At 49.2% G+C, this 18,318-nt stretch overlaps 2 protein-coding genes across 5 annotated transcripts in view; both read left to right on the forward strand.

Annotated features, from left to right (window-relative positions):
- Positions 1-4,245, forward strand: part of mrps9 (mitochondrial ribosomal protein S9) — a 12,942-nt gene extending 8,697 nt beyond the window's left edge. The window contains exons 6-11 of the mRNA XM_061226875.1: positions 945-1,030; positions 1,216-1,291; positions 1,708-1,876; positions 2,261-2,369; positions 2,744-2,913; positions 3,989-4,245. Coding sequence (XP_061082859.1) covers positions 945-1,030; positions 1,216-1,291; positions 1,708-1,876; positions 2,261-2,369; positions 2,744-2,913; positions 3,989-4,080 — 702 coding nt within the window. The 3' untranslated portion in view covers positions 4,081-4,245. The remainder of the gene's footprint in view (positions 1-944; positions 1,031-1,215; positions 1,292-1,707; positions 1,877-2,260; positions 2,370-2,743; positions 2,914-3,988) is intronic.
- Positions 4,246-6,075: 1,830 nt separating this feature from the next.
- Positions 6,076-17,595, forward strand: gpr45 (G protein-coupled receptor 45). 4 transcript variants are annotated; one of them, XM_061227082.1, is made up of 4 exons: positions 6,076-6,272; positions 9,577-9,774; positions 16,082-17,348; positions 17,430-17,519. In XM_061227082.1, the coding sequence occupies exons 3-4, from the start codon at positions 16,242-16,244 to the stop codon at positions 17,445-17,447; spliced, it is 1,125 nt and encodes a 374-aa protein (XP_061083066.1). In that variant the 5' UTR covers positions 6,076-6,272; positions 9,577-9,774; positions 16,082-16,241; the 3' UTR covers positions 17,448-17,519. The 4 variants fall into 4 exon arrangements, with proteins under 4 accessions (XP_061083066.1, XP_061083067.1, XP_061083064.1 ...); XM_061227083.1 differs by lacking the exon at positions 9,577-9,774 and having other exon boundaries at positions 17,487-17,595; XM_061227080.1 differs by lacking the exon at positions 9,577-9,774.
- The last annotated feature ends 723 nt before the right edge of the window (positions 17,596-18,318 follow it).

Below are 18,318 nucleotides of genomic sequence, written 5' to 3' on the forward strand. Positions count from 1 at the left end.
TGTCCATACGACCTGTTCCAGAACTCTGCAAGCTCTTTTAGGTACTGCTTAGCTAACTGTAACCTGGCCATCCTGTTTTTTTGCCACTTACTAGTGGTTTGCGTCTTGCAGTGATGCCTCTGTAGATCTGTTTGTGTTACGATCTGTTACGTCTTCTCTCGACAGTAGTCACTGACACACCCACACCTGCCTCCTCAAGAGTGTTTCTGATCTGTTGGGCAGGTGTGTTTGTGTGTTTTTCTTCATCATGATGAGAATTCTTCGGTCGTGTTGAAGCCTTCCTTGGCCTACCAGCCCCTTACTGAGACCAAGTGCTGTCTTTCTTCTTAATGATGTTTCAAACTGATTGTTTTGGTGAGCCTTTTTTTGGCCTATGTGTCTGACTGTTTTTCTGAAACTGTTCTGTTGACATGCCTGTAACAGACTCCAGAGGCAATCAAAAGCCTATAATCAAGACTAGATGCTCAAAGCTTTCTTATACCTGCACTAAGCCAGCGATTGACTACACCTGAAAAAGCTGAGAAGCCAACTGTCCAATTACTTTTAGTTCCCTAAAAAGGGATGCATTTTCTGCGCGGGTCATCCGATATGGATCATGTAAATGCCCGCATATTAAAGGCGAGTATCTGCGCTTTAACCTGCTCATTGTTTCATTTCAAATCCATTGTGCTGTGGTACAGAGCCAAAAGAACAGAAATTATGCTACTGTCCAATTACTTACATAGTGTGCAGTGCATGCATTTAGTCACACACACACACACACACACACACACACGCGCGCGCGAATGCACGTATACACACATACGCAACAAATATGCACAAGCACGCACGCATCATTGTGTGTGTGTGTGTGTGTGTGTGTGTGTGTGTGTGTGTGTGTGCGTGTGCGCGTGCGCGTGTGCGTGTGTGTGTGATTTCACTGATGCTATTCTCCCCCACTTCAGGACACCTTTGCAAAGGTTCTGGAGGTGGAGAGGTACCAAGACCGTTTGTTGTTGAAGGGTCTGTTCTCCCAGGAAGTCAAGCCCATGTGAGTCTTCAACCACATTCATTTCAGGGTCACACCAGTTAGAACCACATTCATACATTCTTACCCATATCCATGGGTCTGGTCTGTCCTGCCTTGTCTGCCTTTTAACTATGTGTGTGTGTGTGTGTGTGTGTGTGTGTGTGTGTGTGTGTGTGGGTGTGTGTGTGTGTCTCTTCTCTCTCCAGCTCTTTGGCAGGGGGTCGTTGGCTTTCAAAAGATGAATTTGAGGAGTTTCTGGTGGAAACCATCTCTGACCAGGATGTAAGAATTTTTGACAGTGACATCATATGTTTTTCTATAATGTTCATTATTGTGTCGCTACTTGCATTTGCATTTACTCATAACCATAAGTCACCTGAAAATTGCATTCATTTTCTCCGCATCACTGTGTTGGAAATTCCAACTGCAGCTTGCCTGCGAACCACAAGAGGGTGCTGTTCAGCACAAGATCACTTGGCATTGCGTTGTTTTGACTTATGTTGCAATTTGTGTTGTTTGTTGGACTGTATGGTTATTGTGTGTGCATTGTGTGTTGGACTGTATAGTACTTGTGTGTGCATTGTGTGTTGGAGTGTATAGTACTTGGTTGAGTGGTATTGTGATGTGTTTTGTGATGGATTGTATGTATTGTATGGAATTGTGGGTATTGTAGTTTTTGCTCTTTTCTGTTCCTGCAGTACACGTACTTCCTGCAGCTGATAGGCCGGCTGTCCTCCCTGCCCTACTCCTCGCTGGAGAAGGAGTTTATTCTCAGCTTCCACAAGCAGCTGGATGTGCAGGCGAGCAAGCAGCTTGGCCAACCCCTGGAGTTTGATCAGGACGGCGTGGCCTTCAGCTCTGCCCAAGGTGCCGCCCCTCTCCACTACAAGCTGCTGCTGCCGCTTTTTACTGCTGCTCGCGACTCGCCGACTGTTGCTCACAGTATTTGCTGACTACTCTTGCTGACAGTATTTCCTGGCTGTTGCCGACTATTTGCTGGCTGTTGCACACAGCATTTCCTGGCTGTTGCTGACAGTATTTGATGGCTGTTGCACTCAGCATTTCCTGGCTGTTGCTGACTATTTGCTGGCTGTTTCTCACAGTATTTGCTAGCTGTTTCTCACAGTATTTGCTAGCTGTTTCTCACAGTATTTGCTGGCTGTTTCTCACAGTATTTTGTTAAATGAATAAAAATACGACCCTGCTTGTGCGGGGACACGTGGTTGATGGGTTTGGTGGCCCCGCCCACAGGGAGGAGAAAGACTGCAGAAGCCACAGTGGTGCTGAGGGACATCAGCTCTGGGAAGATCACCATCAACAGTGTGGACTACCTGAAATACTTCCCCTCCCTGCAGGACAGGCGAGTCTGAGAGTGAGTGTGTGTGAAAGTGTGTGTATGAAGGTGTGTGTGAGAGTGAGTGAGATTGAGTGTGAGAGTGTGAGAGTGAGTGAGTGAGTGAGTGAGTGAGTGAGTGAGTGAGTGAGTGAGTGAGTGAGTGAGTGAGTGTGTGAGTGAGTGTGTGAGTGTGTGAGTGAGTGAGTGAGTGAGTGAGTGAGTGAGTGAGTGAGTGAGTGAGTGAGTGAGAGTGAGAGAGTGAGTGAGTGAGAGTGAGAGAGTGAGAGTGAGAGAGTGAGAGTGAGAGTATTTCAGTGGATCCTCCTCTGCTTTGTGTCGATGCTGAAGAGTATCTACATTTCCTAACTCTCCTCCCCCCCCCCCCCCCTCTCCCCCAGGCTGCAGCTGATGTTCCCGCTGCAGTTCGTGGGGCGGCTGGGCCGGCACGCCCTGGAGTGCACGGTGACGGGCGGGGGCCACTCCGCCCAGGCGGGGGCGCTGCGACTGGCCATCGCCCGCGCGCTGCTCAGCTACGTTTCAGAGAGCGAGAAGGAGAGCATGCGGCAGGGTGAGACCCTCAACTCAAGCGCCTCTTCACAACCGTACGAACGCAGCTTAAAGGAGATGTTCAAAAACATTCATACAATTGTAATACGTGTGTATTTTCACACCTAATCTTTTTTTTCCCCAAATCCACTTCCTGGAAAACGATTTTGAAGTGAGATTTTACATCATCGTGCGCCCAGTGGCCGTGCATTGGATGTCAGTCACGTCTGTTATTTTTCCATCCCCCCCCAATCAATATCCTTTTCACACAGCGGTGCCCCTCCTCATTTGATGTCAGTCAAATCGACTCCCCACCATGATGCTACGCAAAGCAACTTTAAGATGCCATTGCTTTAGCGACAACGGTTCCATACTTTGTAACGTGTGGGTGGCAAAACAGGCATGGGGGGGGACCTCGCCTTGTCTGCGTTCTGGAAACCCACGTACGACAATACTGTACATAAGGTTGTGTCAAGGAACCAGCAAACGAAGTGCGTGAGAGTTTCTCATTCTAAAAACGTGACAATCGGAGAGACGTCAGTAGAATGCCCATTGTTTACTTAGAATTTCTCTGGAGCAATTATCATTGTTGTCTATTTTGCCGTTGCATACTTCTATAAAAGTACTTGTACGTAGTTGTAGTTTTTGGTGATATTGTCCTCAAATTTAGGGAAAGGGGATTTCTCCAGTGTTGCAGCTGGTTTTTTTTAGTGCACTTTTATCAAGGCGAGTATTTGCTGGCCTTCATAAAAAGTTGCCTCATGTCATGTAGCATCACCTGTCACCATTTTACACCTCACGCTGCCTGCACAATGTAACTAACACACAGGACGCACCATAATATACACCGACCATTTTTATTCCAGTCTTATGCAGCATATACTTGTGTGTAGTGTTGATGTTGAGACTCAGTACTGATGTTCGTTTGGCACATTTTCAACAAGCTCCAACCGCAACAGTGTGACGGGTACTCTAAATAGCATCTATGTTTAATTTCTATTTTCTGTCTCTTTCTCTCTCTCACTCCCTCTCCTTCTTTCTCTGCCTCCCTCTCTCCCCCCCCCCCCTCCTATCTCTGCCTCTCTCCGTCTCTCTAGCTGGTCTGTTGACCTCTGACCCCAGGCTTAAGGAGCGTAAGAAGCCGGGGCAGGCTGGAGCCCGAAGGAAGTTCACGTGGAAGAAACGCTAGGGCGTGCCCCCCCCCCCCCTTGGGGACCCCCACATGCCCGAGGCCCCCCCACCTCACAGAGCTCCAACCGCCTCCACATGATATACCCTGATATGCACATGAGCCGCCCTCTACGTGAAATATCTACTGTTAATATATTGTCAATAAAGCCTTTTTTTCACATCACATTATGTCTACTGTGTGTTTTTCACTGAGTGGCTCGTTTCCTCCGGCTTGTGGAAATGATTACATTACATTACATTACATTACATTAATGGCATTTGGCATTTGGCAGACGTACATATGATTAGACTAAGCAGGGGACAATCCTCCCCTGGAGCAATGCACGGTTAAGGGCCTTGCTCACGGGCTCAACGGCTGTGCGGATCTTATTGTGGCTACACCGGGGATCAAACCACCAACCTTGCAGGTCCCAGTCATGTACCTTAACCACTACGCTACAGGCCGCCCGTGTTTACATCCGGAGACGCATGAGCGATAAACGGAGCTGATCGCCTTTGCCGAGTTCATTATTGGCGCTGCTACCATTTAAGGACATACGAGATCGGTCTTGAAGTTGCAATGCCAGCTTAGTGCCAGCAGAGGGCAGTGTAGTACTATAAATCATTTTTATATTTTAATAACGCTTCAGCAGCCGAGTAAATTCACTGTCTTGGCCCCTGAGTAAGAATGAAAGTATGGTACAGGGTCTGTGTGTGTGTGTGTGTGTGTGTGTGTGTGTGTGTGTGTGTGTGTGTGTGTGTGTGTGTGTGTGTGTGTGTGTGTGTGTGTGTGTGTGTGTGTGTGTGTGTGTGTGTGTGTGTGTGTGTGTGTGTGTGTGTGAGTGTGTGTGTGAGTGTGTGTGTGAGTGTGTATGTGTGTGTGTGTGTGTGTGTGTGTGTGTGTGTGTGTGTGTACATTCATGTATTTCTGCTATGTAAATTCAAGGAAGCCCTACAGAACTCTACAGAATCCACACAGTCCTGTGGTTTGACAGAGTGCAGCTGATCGTGTCCCAGTTTCACTGTTCTGTCCCTGTAAGGTCGAAGGTCGTCGTGCAGGAGGAGCCGCACGTTTCTGAGCTGACCCCTCAGCCGCCATGGCAACCACGCCTGGGGAAGGAGAGTGACGTCTACCCGTCGTGGCACTTCGTTTTAATCACCTTGACCTGTGTCGGATAATCAAGATGGCTTCCTGGCCCCAGACCCATTCTCTATAGAGGAATCTTTCAGTGTTGCTTCCTCTTAATGGTGTGCTACGTGCTGAAGTTAATGGGTATATCTCACGCTTCCCCCTTTAACCGTCTTCCTGCTGTAGGGGGTTTGAGGGAGACGTCTGTAGTCGGTTGTGTGTACGATGATTGTAAATGTGGCGCTGACGGGTTATTGTTTTTTCTTGCCTTGCAGCAGGAAGGTTTGAGAGATGGTGTTGCTGCTGATTGGCTACTTTCACTTCACAGTTGTGTGAAAGGGTCTGCTTTTCCACAAACACGGTGTTGTCTGTGGCCACTGTGTGTGTGTGTGTGTGTGTGTGGCTGTAAGCAAGTTGTGCAGAAATGTGAGTGCACTGAATACTGGCTGCACATCTGAGTGTTTGAGGAGTACTGAATCTGCTGCCCTTTAGCCAAAAATATTTACACACGTGTCTACTTTTTGGATTGAACAGATTGTCTTGTTTCTGTGTATTAGATCGTTTTCCCATTTTATTTTATTCCCACTTTTTTTCTCTATATTGTGCATATTTCTGAATAACTACTGCCTTACAGTAACATTGGAACAGACGTTTTGTCTTTTTGGTTTCTTGAACTTATATTTTAGACTAAACGAATTATTTAAACTGTTCATCTTTTTACGACGGTGTAAACTGCTCTAAATGGAAGGGAAACGAGTTTTATCTCAGCTCACAGTTTATAATGTTTACCCAGTACGTGTCTGTTTCTCCTTTAAGTAATTTGCATCGGCAAAATGGATAAATGGATTCACACGTGTTGCCTTTAAATGTGACAGTGTCCGTAATTCGGTCCGTATTCTCGGCGGTGCCGTTGTAGCCGGAGCTGAACGCCGAATCTACGGCGGCGCGTTCTAAAAGTGGATTGCTGAATGTCACCACCGTTATCACCACCTGGGCGAACTCGTTCGAGGAGATGCACTGGAGAAATCCGCGAGTGAATGTCCGTCAAACGTGTCTCCGAGAAACGGATGCTGTTAACGAAGGTATCTCACATTGCTTTCTGTGTACTGCATTTGCATAACCTTTTGCAAAACGATTATAGATTATTAAGAAATTAGGTTTCATTTTGTCTAGGTAGCCGCTAGGAGACACGCGTTTGTGGCTTAGAAATAAATAAATTAAATTTGTATTATTATTTTTTAAATTAATTTATCCATATTCAGCAGTAGCCTACGTTTTTCAAGGGGGAGGCGTCCACAGATGTGTTGTAAGAATGCTGAAACAATACGATTAGCTATAATTAACAGTGTATAATATTGTTTTTCGATAGCCAAGTAGTCCTAATTAAACCGCTCGATTTGGTGCTGATTGTCTCCTGCTGTATTGTATGAAGCTCAGTTGTTTGATTTGATGCCGATTGTTTAATCATTAGGGTGATCAGATTCCTTTGAAGACTGTACGTAAGGCAATGAGAACCCACTATGATTGCAGTTGCAGTCAGGCAGCCGATTGAAATGTGATATGACTGAAATACGCGACAAATCAAAATCTTCTCAGAATACGTCGGCACAGGTGAAAGGGGGCTGAATAGGCTACCTGGTTGTCCCGGAAAAAACGGGACGTGTGGTCATCCTATTAATTAGGCAATAGCCTCCTGTTCTGGCATGTGAAACCGATAGGCTAATATACCGTTCTGGTCGCAGGCAATGGTCAAAGTGGCAGACGCATCTCCGCTCACTGAGATGTTCTTATTTTACCTCTGTAAATATACAGGATATTGTCATTATTCGTAGGCTTCTACTCTACTCTGATCAATGTGAGAATTGAAATCGCGTCTTTTGAAACCGTAATGGTACTGTAGTGTTTGCCTAGGACACATACTGTATTGACAACGTTGGCTATGTATCCCTCCTTCCATGATTGCAGCAGGCCCGTCTTGTCACTTGAAACAGTCGCAGGACTCCTGACGTCCTATAATTAGACCCAGTATTGTATGTTCGCCTGCGTGGTGCGTTTCCGGCCATATAAGAGTGGGTGAGTTTCAGACGAAAAGCTCTTGGTACAGAACTTAACATGAGGTTAGGTGACACTCGACAAAGCCGTTTTGGCTATGGGGAAAATACGCGCGCGCACACAGTGCATTGGATACATCAGACCTGGATTGGATACATCAGATTGGATCCACGTTGTCAGTGATTGTGGACTGCGTTTGGACCCCCCAGAGAACCCTTAAGGCAACGTGCCAGCAGAGTTTGCATCACTTGACTCGGGGTCCAATCACAAGCAGCTTTTTTGATAGTATCCTAGCAACCACCTGCTGATGTGAACGACAGTGTAACAGCATTGGCTAGTGCTTTACTGTACACTGGACCCGAGTGACCACACAGGAACCATGTTTCAGCTGGTTAAAGGGCATTTGAGGTCTGTTCATTTCCCACTGTGCCAACCAGTATGGGCTGCTGGTTCTTATTTGCTGCTGGTGGACCTTAATCTGTTGCCACCCTTCGTGTAGCCATTTTGTGAAGTTAAGAGCCAGGTGACCTGCCCTGGGACTGGTGCCTCAGACGACCAGGTCGCTCCGTTGTGTACCATCGCACAGGTGACAGACCAAGGTCAAATGCGTAATTGTTTTGGATTATAATGCTTTTATGTGCTCAATTGATCTTGCACGGCGCAATTGAGCCGACCAACATGGACATCAACGTGCCGTTTTTTGCGAGCGTTTCATAGGTTCCGATACAGACAACCTCAGCACAGCATAGAAATATATTTGAATCCCAAACAATTATGTTTTTGACCGAGGTCTGAAGGGTGAGTTTCTCAGAGCCGACCAACACGCCTGCAGACGGACACGAGAGGTCTTTTGGCAGAACAACTTCGAGTCTTCACATGGATAATGACGGCTAATTAGCTGTCCACCCTTTTAGTCCATTCCATGGGTGCAGAGAACCACATCACAAAAAGATCATCAATCGTAAATGTTCCCCACCATTCTCGCCATTCTTTTTCCCTTAACTATGATCTCTGGGGGACCGTTGCAGCGGAACGCAGCGCCCCTCTACACGGTGGACTTGGGGTGGGCGGGGGTGAAGTGGTGTGAAATGTACTGCAGAAGGGTTATTGAAGTGACTGTTTTGATAGGTCTGACGCACAGGTGCTTCACGGTTGTTCTCGGATGTGTTGCTATTGGACGACGCGTTTTTAGCCAATGAGACATCGAATGCCTCACCGTTTTCTGAAGAGTGAAATGATTCACGGCTGACCGGTGTCCGTGTGTCAGTGCCGAGATGACGCGGGAGACGTGGGTCAGAGCAACGCTGCTTGTGTCAGAATCATTCTCAGTGCTGGGGATTTTCTTGTTGCTATGGAAGTGGTGACCTGGTTTCCTTGGTAGCGAAGGAGAGAGATTTCTCTGTGCAAGTGGCCTATGTGAGATCAACAGACATTTTTTGAATATCTTCAAAAGATTTTTCATCTGCTGAACGTAATTCCTGTGCCTTACCCCAAGAAAATAAAACTCCTTAAATGACTCATTCCATGTTGCTTCCCTGTTGCCTTTCTGACTTGCATCGGAACCTCGTTCGGTTTCTTCATCTTATCTTTTGTTTGTGACATTGCGAAGCGTCGCTCTCCCTCCATTTTGTATGTTCAGTGTTCACCTGCGTCCCAGTGCACTTTCAGCAACCCAGTGACGGTGGACACACCGCTCTCATCCTCGCCATTTTACCGGAACAAGCGTTGCAAGGCAGTAATATTTATATGTAATCAATACAATGGGATAATCTGTTAATCGGTAATGGATGCCTCCTCCTGCTTTGGGTAATTCTGCACTAATCACTGGGTGTAAAAGTACATTTTATCAGCAGCTCTTCTTAGTCCAGAGGGGAGCGATTTTTAAAAACGACACATTGCTGTGTGGCGAGAGAGTGGCTGAGATTCTGTAGGTAGCCCTGTGTGGCGAGCGAGTGGCTGTTGATTGGTCTGCTTTTGAGGAATCGCTCAGGGTTCAGAAAGCTGACGTGCGCTTTATTGTTCTTTTTTTTAAGCGGCTCCCGTGGGGGTTTCGGTTTCTGAGTAAAGGGGCATCTCATGCACAGCTGTTGCTCTGTGCTGATGTGCAACGTCACACCGTTAAGAAACACCAACCCGGCGTCCACGGAAATCAATATCTCTCTCTGCCGTTTGCTGTTTGACACGGGCTGATGAGACGCCGGTCTTCACACCTGTCACGCCGCGTGACGTGCGCATTGCAGGGAGCTCCGTGTTCAACGGGACGTCCCCGCGTGCGATCAGACGTCCCCGCAAAAGCCGCGCGTGATCCGGTGTGCGTTGTGTGTTTCTCTTCAGGTGAATAATCGCCCCACGTCTCCGCACGTCGTTCCAGAGTGCCTGCTCTGACCAGCGCCAAGGGGAGAAGGGAAGCGAGGGAGGGGGGCGGAGCCCATTTGTAGCCCCGCCCCATTCAGTCCATCGCTATGGAGATTTAAGAGCGCTCGGTTCAGCAGCATCACCGGCGGAGGTTACCACGGCAACGCCGAGGCCCCCGTGAGTAACCTCCTTTGAAGACCGCGTCCCTTTGATGAGGCGACATCAAATAGTGATACTACAGGAGCCAAAGGGAGCCCTCTGTCTGTGCCCATAAAGTGCAGTGCAGTGTGTTTTTGGAGTTGAAAGCATTTTCTCGTGTATTATTATTTATTGATTTATTCTGCGAGTGCTGGTGGAACATTCAGGGCTGCTGTGGGGAGGTGAGCTGCTGTGGGGAGGTGCACTCCTGTGGGGAGGTGCACTCCTGTGGGGAGGTGCACTACTGTGGGGAGGTGGGCTGCTGTGGGGAGGTGGGCTGCTGTGGGGAGGTGGGCTGCTGTGGGGAGGTGAGCTGCTGTGGGGAGGTGGGCTGCTGTGGGGAGGTGAGCTGCTGTGGGGAGGTGCACTCCTGTGGGGAGGTGCACTCCTGTGGGGAGGTGAGCTGCTGTGGGGAGGTGGGCTGCTGTGGGGAGGTGGGCTGCTGTGGGGAGGTGGGCTGCTGTGGGGAGGTGGGCTGCTGTGGGGAGGTGGGCTGCTGTGGGGAGGTGGGCTGCTGTGGGGAGGTGGGCTGCTGTGGGGAGGTGCACTGCTGTGGGGAGGTGGGCTGCTGTGGGGAGGTGGGCTGCTGTGGGGAGGTGAGCTGCTGTGGGGAGGTGGGCTGCTGTGGGGAGGTGGGCTGCTGTGGGGAGGTGCACACAGTGCATGTTGTGTGATCGGCACTGGCATAGGTCAGTGATGCAGGCTCAGAAGCGCAGGCTGTACGAGAGACTCCGCGTAAAACCAAAGATCACTCAAGCATGCACAAGATAGTATAGCCATGCCCATTTCATAGGGTGGCCTATAGGGGGAGGATTGTCTCCTGCTTAGTCTAATCAACTGTACGTCGCTCTGGGTAAGAGCGTCTGCCAAATGACAATAATGTAATGTAATGTAGTAAAGCACAAAACCAACAATGGAGCATTACGTACTTATTATCATCATCATGCCCATTGAATTCACAATTCAAACATCAGCCTATGTGAAATCATCCCCAGTGGAATGTGTATACACCAAAGCCAAAACATTATGACCACCTGCCTAATATACTGCTCTGAACCGGTCCTCTGCATGTCCACCAAAACAGCCCTGGCCCACTAAGGCATGGACTCCACAAGACCTCTGGACCCTTCGTCATGTTCCTCAAACCATTCCTGAACAGTTTGTGTGGTGAGAGTATCAGGCACAGGCTGCCACACGTGCAGAAAGAGGTCACCGCCATCAAGGAATATCGTTGCTGTGAATCCACAACAATTTTTAGGTAGGTGGCACGTGTCAAATTGACTTCCACCTGAATGCTGGGATCCAGGGTTTTCCAGCAGGACGTTGCCCTGAGCGTCACACTCCTTCCACCGGCTTGTCTTTTTCCCCACAATGCATCCTGGTGCCATTTCCCAGGTAACTGGTGAACACGTATCCGGCCATCCACAGGATGTAAAAAAAGAAAAGAAAAAAACCAGGTCACCAGGTGACCTTCTTCCATTAAGGTCCAGTTCCAGCGCTCATGTGCACATTGTAGGCGCTTTCGATGCTGGACCTGGGTAAGCGTGGGCACTCTGACCAGTCTGCGGCTATGCAGCACCATACCCTGCAGGGTGCAATGCTTCTGTCAGTTTGGACCAGACGGGATAGCCTTCCTTGCCGGCGTGCATCGATGAGCCTTGGGCGGCCAACACCCTGTCACCAGTTCACGGTTTGTCCCTCCTTGGATCACTTGGTGGGTACTCACTACTGCTGACTAGGAGCACCCCACAAGCCTTGCCATTTTGGAGACTCCGTGAACTGGCCACAACGATTGGCCAATTTTCCCCGCCTCCAACATGTTGACTACAACAACCAACTGTTCGCTTACTGACTATATCCCAGGTCTCCACATGTGCCCTGATGGGCATGATGATCAAAGTTATTTGCTTCATCTGTGAGTGGTCATAATGTTTCGGTTCATCTGTGTATATGTGTGTGTGTGTGTGTGTGTGTGTGTGTGTGAGTGTATGTGTATGTGTATATATATATATATATATATATATATATATATATATATATATATATATATATATATATATATACAGTATATTCATACTGGACATTTTTGTCACTTATATATGATGTGTAATAAAACGGCACATGGAATGTCACCGGTGAAACGAGGCGATGACGCGCTAGGAACAAAGTAAGATCCGGTAAACAAAAATATGATTGTGATGCGCAACAGGGGAGCAGGTGATTATGTGTGCGTGTGTTTTTAAGGACAGGCTGGGCTGGAGGTGGTGACTCGGTTCCCTCCGTGGGAGATGTGTGTAATTCCTGGTTTCATAATTGTAGGCACAGTGGGGCCGGGGTGATGTGCTGATTGGTGATCGGCTGACGCTGTCCGTGGGGCTGGATGCCTGAAGTTAAGAATGACGCAGACCAAGGTGCTGAAGCCCTGTAGTTAACGCGCGAGAGAGGCCGCGTTTTAAACCTCTTTTTACAGCCATCGGCATCACTGTGAGTCGATTTCTGCGCCCACAAGATTATGAAACCATATCTTGCAAAACTATTTTCCTGGGGGGAAAAAAATAAAAATGGAAAAAGTAGTTTAAGGGATACAAAATGCAGTATTTTTCTGCTGTCGACAAATTCAGTAGCCTACGCTTCTCCCTTCCCCTGCTTCCACTATTTGGAGCGCTTTTACATGCACACACTCCCTCTTACTCTTACTCATCAACTCCACACAGGATGCACAGCTCTGTGTGGGCAGGAACCACACACACAAACCAGCGGCATGTCATGTAGGTGTTTTAGCCTTATTCTGACGACGTTGGCAGACTATATTCAAAGTCTCAGTTTTAGTGGAAAAAGTGTGTCTGAGGTGTTATCACCGTGGAGTTATGAACCTATCATTTCTGTATCTAAAACACCCTCAATTATCCATCCCCACCCGGAAATCTACTTCAACTTCATCACAGGATTGCAATGAATGCATGGTGTTATGTGTGATAACACTTAATCGAGCAATTCAGTCAATTTTTTTGAATTTTAAAAACTATTATTTTAAGCCCAAATATTTGGGAAAAGCTGTGGAATGAGGGAAGGAGGGGGCCAATATGGCTTTCTAATTCAGAAATTAACTTTATTGCTGGAAGCCAGAGAAGTCAGAGCAGCCTTCTGCTCTCTTCTCATCCCATCACACGGCCGTTATCCTCTTATTGTCGTGTTTCAATCAATCCAAATGTGTTTGTACAGCACATTTCACAAACCGTTGTCACAAGCGTGGCAAGGAAGAACTCCCTGATGGCAGATGGGAAGAAATCCTGGAGGAACCAGAATCGGTCCTCCTCTGTCCGGTTCAGGGTATGGGTCTGACCAACCCAGCCAATCAGTCAATATTCACATACAGTGGGCTCCAGAATTATTGGCACCCCTGATAAATCTTCACAAAAGGTGCTTAACTTAAAAAAGTAATAATATACAGTTATTGATGAGCTTAATTTTCCAACATGTGTAAAGTAATGCGCTTTATTATTGATTCAATGCAATCAACCAATGTCAAATAAAACAAATGCACGTCCCAGAAAAACAGGTTCCACAATTATACGCAAATTGTGCAAACACCCCTGGCAAAGATGACAGCCATGAGTTTTTTCCTATAACTTAGAACACATTTGGAGGGATTTTTGACCAATCCTTGGGATACCCCCTCTTCAGTTCAGACCACAGGTTTTTTCATGGGATTTAAGTCTGGAGACTGAGATGGCCATTGCAGAACATGGTTGTTGTTTTTACTTAACCATGTCTGTGTGGATTTTGACGTATTCTTGGGGTTATTGTCCTGCTGGACAGTCTGCCTACGACCAAGACTCAACTTCCTAGCAGAGGCAACCAGATTTCCTGGCACTTCGTTAAATTAATTGTGCCATTGGTCTTAAATGTTGCTCCTGGACCACTGGCAGCAAAACATCTCCAAAACAATGACCCACCAGCATATTTCACAGTAGGTATAAGGTGCTTTTACTTGTATGCATTCCATTTAGCTGCCAAACAATGATGTATATGGTCTCATTTGACCATAGCTCTTGCAGTCATAATTCCAATGACATTTGGCAAAAGTCAAGATGCTTGGTTTTGTTTATCGTTTAGCGCTGTATTTAGCGCGTTTAGCGCCACCCTTCCAAAGAGCTTGCTGGTATGAAGGTGCCATCTTCCTTGCTGTCCATGGGGATGATATTCACTTGCATCTTCTTCTTGGCAAGTTTGCAACCATTCCATGTGTTGTACGCCTTTTTATTATTGCCCACATAGTGCTAAGTGGTATATTTAACGGTTTATGTGTGTTTTTGTACCCATTACCCGACTTGTGATAGTCTGTGTTTTCTGAATTGACAGTTCTTTGGCTTTTCCCATGCTGATGGTTGACAAAGGGATTTTGCATGCTTGTTACCTCATTTTTATATTCTAGTGAAACCGGAAGTGATGGAATGACACCACATAGTTCCTTTAGACTGAGATTAAATGTAAGTAAAACTGTAAGTAAAACCGAGTTCACTTCGTTCGATTTCATTTACAATAATGAATAACAAAAAAACCATTGAAGCACGAGAGTAAAGGTATTGAAATAAAAGTAGATATTTTCCCAAATGTTTGAACATAAAATATTGATAATAATCAATGCTGCTTATTATATGCAGCCTTTTTTTCCCTCCATTTTCATTAAGGGTGCTAATCGTTCTGCAGCCCTCTGTAAACGAAATTAGCCGCAGCTAAAACTTCAGCTAAAACTATGTGCTGTGTTTGTTGTCGGTGTGTGGCATTGGCCTCGCTCCGTGCCTTCACAGTCCGCCCCCACTCACACTCATCCTTCCCCTCTGGCGAACATCCTGCCGGAGGATCTGTGCGTCTTCTTGCCTTCGTCGTCCAGCTCGCCGAGTGACTCACTTCTTTTCTCGGACAAGTTTTGGACAAAACAATCGGCCCCCGTCAGTCAGCCTGTGGATATTACTCATTTCGGCACAATGAAAGAGCGGATGATTTATTTTTCTCACACCTGGGGTCTGCTGCTGCTCGCATGTCAGTGGCCCCCACAGTTCCGCCAGGAGAACATGGCTGCTGTTCTCTCCGTGCCCCAGATCAAATACCTGCACAGTCAGGTGCAGAAGGCCTGGGCTCAGTCCCTGATCGAGAGAACTAACAGCCAATTGCATGGCAGCCTCTCGGCAGTGGTGTGTGTGTGTGTGTGTGTGTGTGTAAATTGTAGAGTGCTTTGGATGAAAGCGCTATATATAGATTCAGTCCATTAACCATAGCTCACTCTATTGATTCATTAACTGCTGATATTTAATAGAATGCTTTGTATGTTTATGTACAGTGGGGTCCAAAAGTCTGAGACCACATTGGAAATCTGGGGGGTGGGGGGGGGGTTGGTTTCATGTAATCCTGGAAATGAACAAAGTTTTAGGATTTAAAAAAACAAATATAAGTTACTTTAAAGCTTTGCAAGAACTACCTGCAGACCAAAGAAGAACGAGGGGTGCTGGCCAATCCACAATCATTACATTATTGGCATTTGGCAGAGTGACATACAGTTGATTAGACTAAGCAGGAGACAATCCTCCCCTGGAGCAATTCAGGTTTAAGGGCCTTGCTCGAGGGCCCAATGGCTGTGCGGATCTTATTGTGGCTACACCGGGATTAGAACCGCCGACCTTGTGTGTCCCAGTCATTTACCTTAACCACTATGCTACAGGCCGCCAATCACCTGGCCTTAAGCTCATTGAACATTTATGGGGGCACTTGGAAGACTGACAAAAGCCAAGCATTCAATAACATCACAAGATGCTCTTTGAAATATTGGTATTATAACATGAATCATCAGGCTTTGCACAAATTTGTGGAGTCCATGCCAGCTTGAGTGCACATTGCCATTAAAGCAAAAGGTGGACATACCAAATACTTCTAAATTCTGAAATTAATGTAAAGATTCAACTTTAAACTCATGATAATATAATTGGTCATGAAAATGTTTCTATTACATTAGAAAATAATGCAAAATAGAAGCATTTTCTCTAGTGGTCTCAGTGCCATGCTATGCTGTGCTATGCTATACTATGCTGAGCTATACTATGCTATGCTGTACTATGCTGAGCTATACTATGCTGAGCTATACTATGCTATGCTATGCTGTACTATGCTATGCTATGCTATACTATGCTATGCTGTACTATGCTATGCTATGCTATGCTGTACTATGCTATGCTATGCTACACTATGCTATGCTGTGCTATGCCGAGCTGACTCTTCCCTCTTTCCCCAGGCTGACGCAGACCTCTCCCCAGGCCTGAGACCGACTGAGCCCTGATGCACTCTTAGGCCCTCAGTGGGTCTTCACCGGAGCCCGGTCCGGGACGGGAACACTGACCCCGGCGCCTCCCCGAGGAGCGATGCGGGCGGGAGAGCTCGCCTAGCGACCGCGGATGGCGTGGTGCAACGACAGCTCCCCGGAGGCCTGCTTCCGGGCGGAGCTCAACGGCACCGCCCCGGCCCCGCCCGGGGGCCCCGCCAGGATGTCCGTCACGCTGCGGGTGGCGCTGGCGGCCGTCATGATCTGCATGATCGCCATCGGGTTCCTGGGCAACGCCATCGTCTGCCTGATCGTCTACCAGAAGCCCGCCATGCGGTCGGCCATCAACCTGCTGCTGGCCACGCTGGCCTTCTCCGACATCATGCTGTCGCTGCTCTGCATGCCCTTCGCCGGCGTCACCGTGGCCACGGCCGACTGGCGCTTCGGCGCCGGCTTCTGCCGCGCCTCGGTCATGCTCTACTGGTTCTTCGTCCTGGAGGGCGTCTCCATCCTCCTCATCATCAGCGTGGACCGCTTCCTCATCATCGTGCAGCGGCAGGACAAGCTGACGCCGCGCCGCGCCAAGGCCATGATCGCCGCCTCCTGGGGCCTGTCCTTCAGCGTGGCCCTGCCCTGCGTGGCGGGCTGGACCAGCGTGGAGGTGCCCGCCCGCGCGCCCCAGTGCGTGCTGGGATACAGCGAGGCGCTGGCCGACCGCGGCTACGCCGTGGTCCTGGCCGTGGCGGTGTTCTTCGTGCCGTTCGGCGTCATGCTCTACTCCTACCTCTGCATCCTCAACACGGTGCGCCGCAACGCCCTGCGGATACACAACCACGCCGACACGCTCTGCCTCAACCAGGTCAGCAAGCTGGGCCTGACCGGGCTGCAGCGCCCGCCGCAGGTCAACGTGGACATGAGCTTCAAGACGCGCGCCTTCACCACCATCCTCATCCTCTTCATCGGGTTCTCGGTGTGCTGGCTGCCGCACACGGTGGTGAGCCTGCTGGCCGTGTTCAGCCGCCGCTTCTACTTCAGCGAGTCCTTCTACCCGGTGAGCGTGGGCGTGCTGTGGCTCAGCTACCTGAAGACGGTCTTCAACCCCGTGGTCTACTGCTGGAGGATCCGCAAGTTCCGCGAGGCCTGCCTGGAGTTCATGCCCAAGACCTGCCGCATCTTCCCCCGGCTGCCCGGCCGCAGCCGCCGCAGGGTCCGGCCCAGCAACATCTACGTGTGCAGCGAGGTGCAGTCCGCTGTGTGAGGAGGAGCGGGAGGAGGAGCGGGAGGAGGAGCGGGAGGAGGCAACATCTACGTGTGCAGCGAGGTGCAGTCCGCTGTGTGAGGAGGAGCGGGAGGAGGCAACATCTACGTGTGCAGCGAGGTGCAGTCCGCTGTGTGAGGAGGAGCGGGAGGAGGAGCGGGAGGAGGCAACATCTACGTGTGCAGCGAGGTGCAGTCCGCTGTGTGAGGAGGAGCGGGAGGAGGAGCGGGAGGAGGCAACATCTACGTGTGCAGCGAGGTGCAGTCCGCTGTGTGAGGAGGAGCGGGAGGAGGAGCGGGAGGAGGCAACATCTACGTGTGCAGCGAGGTGCAGTCCGCTGTGTGAGGAGGAGCGGGAGGAGGAGCGGGAGGAGGAGCGGGAGGAGGAGCGGGAGGAGGCAACATCTACGTGTGCAGCGAGGTGCAGTCCGCTGTGTGAGGAGGAGCGGGAGGAGGCAACATCTACGTGTGCAGGGAGGTGCAGTCCACTGTGTGAGGAGGAGCGGGAGGAGGAGCGGGAGGAGGAGCGGGAGGAGGCAACATCTACGTGTGCAGCGAGGTGCAGTCCGCTGTGTGAGGAGGAGCGGGAGGAGGAGCGGGAGGAGGAGCGCCGGGTCTCTCACACACACACACGCACACGCACACGCACACGCACACGCACACGCACACGCACACGCACACGCACACGCACACGCACACTCGCACTCACCCTGCACCACACCTGTAACACACACCCCCACGTGTGACACACACACCAGTCACCCGTCCCCACCCACCTTCCCTGTCTCTCACACACACACCTGTCACACACACCTGTCTCGCACACCTCTCTCACACACCTCTCTCACACACACCTGTCTCTCATACACCTCTCTCACACACCTGTCTCTCCTCACACACCTCTCTCACACACACTTGTCTCTCACACACTTGTCTCACACACACACACCTGT

The sequence above is a fragment of the Conger conger genome, chromosome 17 (assembly GCF_963514075.1).
Source record: "Conger conger chromosome 17, fConCon1.1, whole genome shotgun sequence".
Taxonomy (NCBI): domain Eukaryota; kingdom Metazoa; phylum Chordata; class Actinopteri; order Anguilliformes; family Congridae; genus Conger; species Conger conger.